The sequence below is a fragment of the Mus musculus genome, chromosome 4, assembly GCF_000001635.26.
Source record: "Mus musculus strain C57BL/6J chromosome 4, GRCm38.p6 C57BL/6J".
NCBI classification, from domain to species: domain Eukaryota; kingdom Metazoa; phylum Chordata; class Mammalia; order Rodentia; family Muridae; genus Mus; species Mus musculus.
This window is the reverse complement of record NC_000070.6, coordinates 60,814,099-60,821,597: the sequence shown is the minus strand read 5'-3', so window position 1 is coordinate 60,821,597 and position 7,499 is coordinate 60,814,099. Positions and strand designations below refer to the sequence as shown.

At 39.9% G+C, this 7,499-nt stretch overlaps 1 protein-coding gene across 2 annotated transcripts; it reads left to right on the top strand.

Annotated features, from left to right (window-relative positions):
• Positions 1–4,012, top strand: Mup22 (major urinary protein 22). Of its 2 annotated transcripts, none has more exons than XM_003688785.4 (7): positions 1–278; positions 617–750; positions 1,519–1,592; positions 2,209–2,319; positions 2,661–2,762; positions 2,885–2,971; positions 3,760–4,012. In XM_003688785.4, the coding sequence occupies exons 1-7, from the start codon at positions 180–182 to the stop codon at positions 3,861–3,863; spliced, it is 711 nt and encodes a 236-aa protein (XP_003688833.1). In that variant the 5' UTR covers positions 1–179; the 3' UTR covers positions 3,864–4,012. The 2 variants fall into 2 exon arrangements, with proteins under 2 accessions (XP_003688833.1, NP_001334083.1); NM_001347154.1 differs by having other exon boundaries at positions 8–278; positions 2,926–2,971.
• The last annotated feature ends 3,487 nt before the right edge of the window (positions 4,013–7,499 follow it).

Here is a 7,499-nt window from a genome sequence, read left to right as displayed (position 1 = left end):
CATTCCACAAAGCCTAACAGAGGTAGAGGAGACCCATACGGGAAGAGGGAAAAAAAAAAAAAAAAACGCTGAACCCAGAGAGTATATAAGGACAAGCAAAGGGGCTGGGGAGTGGAGTGTAGCCACGATCACAAGAAAGACGTGGTCCTGACAGACAGACAATCCTATTCCCTACCAAAATGAAGATGCTGCTGCTGCTGCTGTGTTTGGGACTGACCCTAGTCTGTGTCCATGCAGAAGAAGCTAGTTCTACGGGAAGGAACTTTAATGTAGAAAAGGTATGATCACTGAATAGTAGCTTCTGACTCAGAATGTGCTTTGGGGAACTCTTGAAGCCAAGTAGGTCCTTTGAGGGGATGGGTATAGTGCCCCAATCTCTTAGACAAATGAATGGATCCAGACCTTGAAGTAAGACCAGCTCTTCATAACTGAAAATGTTGGGGGACCTCTAGTCTCACTGAGAGGCAGGGGCAGTATGCTAAGTATTGTGACAACTGGCATGAGATCTACCCTTGTGTATGCTCAGGCCCTAACCCATAGGATGGAGTTCAAGTGGACACATGTGCATGTGGTATCCCTGCTTCTTCTCCCTTAACCGTTTGCTTATCTATTACAGATTAATGGGGAATGGCATACTATTATCCTGGCCTCTGACAAAAGAGAAAAGATAGAAGATAATGGCAACTTTAGACTTTTTCTGGAGCAAATCCATGTCTTGGAGAAATCCTTAGTTCTTAAATTCCATACTGTGTAAGTGAGATGCTCTTAGCTGAGAAAGAGGAAATGAAACCTGGTATGGTCTCACGCCTACAAACACTTGGGACTGGGGGAAGAGATGCCTCTCAGTATGTACATTTGTACACACATACTAAGTCTGTATCCTAAACCAGAACGCTCCATCTGACACTGAACCAAGATCTCATAACCAGGGATTTTTCAAAAGTCAGAGACAAGAGTTGGTGACAGGAATTAATTCACTAGGAGTTCCTTAAGGAAAGGTCAGAGACACTTCTGAAACCACATTATTGAGCCAGTTTATCACAAGTTAAGATTATGTGATCATGAATCAAATTTTTCTTTGTAGTTGTTAGCCAAATAAATCCACCCCTTTGTACTTCCGTTTTCCTGCAGTAAAGGCGATAATAATAATTCTCCTCTGTGGTACTGGGAACCACATCAGGCAACATTACAGAGTGCTAATTTGAGGCAGATGGTGGAAATCTGCCTGATAATCTACACCACTGGCTGAAGCCCGGCACTGGTGAAACTTGGAGGTAGTTGCAGTTGTAATAAGGATGAGAAGTGATTGTTGTTTTCTTTTTTTTTAAATACTAGGCAAATTTGTGATTGCTAAAGCATGAAATATAAAGGAATTAATGTAAATAAACGCCTTTTGCTAATTTTACAAAAACAGTCAAAAGTTAAATGGAATCAGAAACTGGAGATAGGTACAGAGTACAGGGTCCAGAATCCATCCAGATCAAAATCCCTTACGAACCAGCTCACTCTGTTTTACAGAAGAGATGAAGAGTGCTCCGAATTATCTATGGTTGCTGACAAAACAGAAAAGGCTGGTGAATATTCTGTGACGTGTGAGTACATAAAATCTATATATCTATCCACAAGATGATTAGTAAACCTTAATACCTTTAGTGTGTGTGTCTGTGTGTGTGTGTGTGTGTTTGTTGCTGTTGTTGTTGTTGTTGTTGTTGTTGTGTGTGTTTTGCTGGAGTTTGAACTCAGGAAATTGCACCTACTAGTAAAACTGTTGCCATCTTATAGCTAACACCCTGTGGCAGGAAAGTAGGATAAGTAGGGGGAGATGGAATCTATCTGATACTGCCTGGAGGCTAGCACTGGTGTTAATCGCTTAGGGTGTAGCAGTGGATGTTTGATACAACAAACTTATAAAAGATAGAAACATGTTGCTTGAAGCTGCTGAGGGAGGGAGGTAAGCCTAGGAGATGATGAGAGAGTGGTGCTGCTATGGCTGACTGTTTACTAGTGGTGTGGACCTCTCAGAGTCCCTTTTCTTAGGAGTTACTTCTTTAAGTTCAGAAAACTGAAGACAGAAAGGCTCTGACACTTCACCCATCTCTTCCACGATATGTATTTTACTTATTTTATGTTGGGGTAGAACAAGAAAAGGGTATCCAAAATTTCCTGCAGAACAAAAAATTTCTGAGCTGTGTTCCATTTCTTCCACAGATGATGGATTCAATACATTTACTATACCTAAGACAGACTATGATAACTTTCTTATGGCTCATCTCATTAACGAAAAGGATGGGGAAACCTTCCAGCTGATGGGGCTCTATGGTAAAGTATTTTCACACAGAAACTGATCCTCGGATGGGAAAAGAACAAAAAACTCTAGCTTTAATATGGTCTTCCCAGCTTGGGCCTACCTCTTTGTAACCTCCTGATGATTGATGCTCTCCCCATCAACCCTTGAGCATAGTAATGGAAGCATTCTGAAATCTGTCAGTGTGACTGAAGGATATTCTATGGATGCCAAATCCAGGATAGATCATACCAATGCCTGTCAATTGTGTTGGCAAACATACTCCCATCCTTATGGGGAAGTCCCTGTCCACTCACTCAGGCTGTGGTCAATGCACACAATATAACTGCTACACTCACTATTGCTCTTCTCACAGGCCGAGAACCAGATTTGAGTTCAGACATCAAGGAAAGGTTTGCACAACTATGTGAGGAGCATGGAATCCTTAGAGAAAATATCATTGACCTATCCAATGCCAGTAAGTCAGGATTCAGTTATTTTTCTCATCCTGAATATTTATCATAGAGGAAACAAACCTAGTTGGCTACCAGTCATTTTTGAATGCTGGAGAGTCCTATCCTTATTCTTGGGGAAATAAAGTGGACCTGGTACCTGAACATGTTCTTGTTCTCACACTACAGATCGCTGCCTCCAGGCCCGAGAATGAAGAATGGCCTGAGCCTCCAGGTGGGCAATATCCAAAGAGAGCAAGGAGGGGGTTGGTCGACATGGAGAGGCCCTTCCCAAAGTATTAATGTTGTGCACCCAAATTACATTAAAAAATAGTTCGATAAAGAATCTTCTAGGAAAGCTTGAAGATTGGCTTTGAATTGTCTGGATTTGTGATCTAGTCCTACTTTGAGCTTGGAAGTAATGTGACCCAAGACTTAGGCAATGAAACAAGGATTTGAGTTTTACATATTTGATGTATGGTTGTATAAAAATGGCTCAGCGATGGGTTCAATATCATTAAGACACAGAATGGAAGGTTGTGGTATAACTGTTCTTTAGTGTCTGTGGACCCCCCCCCATCCCACTCGAGATAATAACATCTTAATCTGAACTCTGTACAACCTTGGCTTCTTACCTGGGAGTGGAGGTCCCTGATCACTACTTCTCGAACAGGTTGGAGAGCAAATTGCTATGGCCCTCCTTTCTCATGTAGTACAAGACATCACTCATATAATGTGTGAAGTCTTTAAAAGTAGCCAAGGCTTTTATCATTATTCTACAATTTACCTAACATTCTTCAGAGCTTCTTATAACAAAGGTGGTGGAAACAAGCCTCAGATCTTCCATTACGGTCATTTATTCTGACTTTCATCCCTGTGTTCTGGCAAATAATTCCAGTTAGATTGCAAGGGAAGATCCATTTCTTCATCCCCTTTGTTCTATATAATAGAATGTCTCACTGTCCCAAAGTCAATCCAAGAAGTGTTTAATGAGTTTCTATATTCTTTCTTCCTGGCTTACAGTGTTGAGTGGAGACTTCTCACCAGGACTCCACCATCATCCCTTCCTATCCATACAGCATCCCCAGTATAAATTCTGTGATCTGCATTCCATCCTGTCTCACTGAGAAGTCCAATTCCAGTCTATCCACATGTTACCTAGGATACCTCATCAAGAATCAAAGACTTCTTTAAATTTCTCTTTGATATACCCATGACAATTTTTCATGAATTTCTTCCTCTTCCTGTTCAATAAATGATTACCCTTGCACTTAAATATATGTCTCTATGTCCAGAAAAAATGTGGGGCTGATAGTGAGTGAATGAGGGGACCTCCTGGGTCCTGTAACCAAGATCCTTCCTTATGACCCCAAATGTAACCTGAGTTTCTGGATTTTGGCTCCCCTGCAGAAATCCCAAGCCCTGATGTGTACTGCCTGCTCTTTAGCTCTCCTGATTTAGTGATTTATGAGGACCTCGGGAGCATGACACTTGCTGTATGACTCCTACATCCATAGTTTCTCTTTCAACACAGCAAAGGAGAGACACATATTTCTAAGGCTATGCCTGCTCAATAACTTTCCGGACATAGTGAGGGGGTAGGTTTGGTAATTAGAGTAACATTGGATAAAAAGAAAAAGGTTTCTAGCTTTCCATAGAATACTCTGGACCCTAGATCAATAGATTAAATTGGTTCAACTCAGGACACATGAAAGGAGTTCTTCCTGTAGTTTGCTAAAAGATGGCAAAACACTATTGAGAAACCTAACTAATTATGATGAAATAGCTCCCTCCCCACAATTGCCCTGATTTGTGGGTCCAAATCATTCTCTGACCAAAGCCTCCTAAGTGGCTTCAACTACATCCATGGACTTCCATGCCTAGCTTTTCATTTTTAGAATTGACAAAAAAATTAATCGACAAAATAAGTGTTCACAAAATAAGCTATCAATGGGAATCCTTATATAGTTAAGAAGTAGTTCCAATCCAAGACTCTGTAGAAGACAAAAAAAGGCTTGACCATGCTACCATACCTCAAAAGAACACAACCCAGAGAAAGGTACAAAAAATTTTGGTTATTCCATACCAACACTGCAGGTTGAGTTCAAGCTAAATCCTCTCGCTTTCAACACCAAACACTTTGTAGAAATAAGATTTGAAATAGTGAAAACATTCAAAGTCAAGGAAGGAATTCAAAATCTCAGACCAAGCAATCCCTTTGTAAAGTAAGAAGACAGGGAAGATGTGACGGTTGACACTGTAGAACTGTACAATTCTTTGTGATCTGGGAATACATTACAGCTAAGGGAACATAGAGGGTTGGGGAAAACTGTCACAAAAGCCCAAGGATGCCACATGAGCATGTACCCTCAGATAACAAGGGCTGAAGCAGGTAATTTGAAGACAGATGCCCAACCTTACATGACATACAGAAAGAACACAAATACCTGTAGCTGCTGTGACAGGACCAACCATTCTAAATATCAAAGCAGCTGTTGACACCTAAGGACTGGTCTGACTGCTAGATCTAGGAGTTTCAACTTGCAAAAGCTGGCTTGATGCCCATGGTTGGCCCAAATGTCTTATCAGGAATAAATAACTTCACAAAATATCAACATTAGGCACCATCCTCCTGAGATTGGAAACACAAGATAATTGTGCCATCTAAAATGGTGTCTGTCCTCTGGCTAAAATCAGTGACAGCTACTTCTTTACCAATAGCAGAGTTAGCTTTATGTTTGTGTCCACTTATTAGAAATAGGATATAATGGGCTATTTAATCACTGAAGTGTAATTTCCCAATTACACCCAACCTAGAGCTTATTGAGACATTCCTTAACCCTATAGGAGTTCCTTATTTCATTCCTTTTATAAAGATTATCAGCTGTGCAAAGGCCAGGACAGGAAAGAACTGTTCTCCCAGGAGTGCTTTCACTCGAGGGCTGGGAGGTGAAGTAGACACTTTCTCTCCATTAACACTCCAGGGAATGACCAGCAAGGGTGTGCAGGGCACAGAAACAGTGGAGCAGCTGGGACAGGATCCCTTCAGTCACCATCTACTCCCGGAGCTTGGGCTGTTCCACAGCCCTCTGTACACAAGTTCATCCAGGATAGAGCGTTCTCCAAGGAGTATAGGCACAGGCTTACAGATGCACAGAAGGGACAAGCTCGAGCCAGAGACTACAAGGCCATTTAACACCAGAGGTAACCAGATGGCAAAAGGCAGGGGCAAGAACCTTACATACAGTAACCAATGATACTTGGCATCATCAGAATCCAGTTATCGCACCACTGCAAGTCCTTGATACCCCCAACAACTGGAAAAGCAAGTTTTGGATTTAAAATCACATCTCATGATGCTGATAGAAGATTTTAAGAAAGATATTAATAACTCCCTTGAAAAAATACAGGAGAACAGATTTAAAAGGGAGAGGGTTTTAAAGAGAAAACACAAAAATCCATTAAAAAATTACAAGAAAACACAACCAAACAGGTGAAGGAATTGAACAAAACTATCCAGGATCTAAAAATGGAAGTAGAAACAATAAAGAAATCACAATGGGAGAAAACTTCAGAGATATAAATCCTAGGAAAGAGATCAGAAGTCATAGATTCAAGCATCAGCAAAAGAATACAAGAAATTGAAGAGAGAATTTCAGGTACAGAAGATACCATAGAAAACATTGACACAACAGTCAAAGAAAGTGCAAAATGCAAAAACTTCCTAACTCAAAACATCCAAGCAATCCAGAACACAATGAGAAGAACAAACCTAAGGATAACAGGTATAGAAAAGAGCAAAAATTCCCAACTTAAAGGGCCAGTAAATATTTTCAACAAAATTAGAAAAGAAAACATTCCTGACCTAAAATAAAAAAAAAAAAAAAAAAAAAAAGAGGCCCATGAACACACAGGAAGCAGAGAGAACACCAAATAGATTAGACCAGAAAAGAAATTCCTCCTGTCATATAATAATCTAAACACCTAATGCACAAAACGAAGAAAGAATATTAAAAGCAGTAAGGGAAAAAGGTCAAGTACCACATGAAGTCAGACCATTCAGCATTTCACCAGACTTCGCACCAGAGAGTATAAGAGCCAGAAGATCCTGGAAATATATCATACAGACCCTAAGAGAACACAAATGCCAGCCCAGGCTTCTATGCCCAGCAAAACACTCAATTACCTTAGAGAGACCAATATATTCCATGATATAAAAAAAAATTTACAAAATATCTTTCAAGAAAACCAGCTCACCAAAGGATAATAAATGTAAAACTACAACAAAAGGAGTGAAACTAAACCCTAGAAAACTCAAGACAGTAATCTTTTAACAAACCAAAAAATTAGAAGGCCATCTTAACATAATTCCAACTCTAACAACAAAAATAACATGAAGCAACAGTTACTATTCCTTAATACATCTTAATATCAATGGACTCAATTCCCCCAATAAAAAGACATAGACTAACAGACTGGATATTTAAAAAGGACCAAACATTTTGCTCCATACAGAAAACACACATCAGTGACAAACACAGACACTTCCTCAGAGTAAAAGGCTGGAAAACAATTCTTCAAGCAAATGGTCCACCCCCCCCCAAAAAAAAATAAGGTGGAGTAGCCATTCTAATATCAAATAAAATTGACTTTCATCCTAAAGTTATCAAAAAAGATAAGGAAGGGCACTTCATATTCATCAAAGAAAAAAAAATCTACCAAGAAAAGTCCCAATTCTGAACTTTTATGCTCCTAATGCAAGG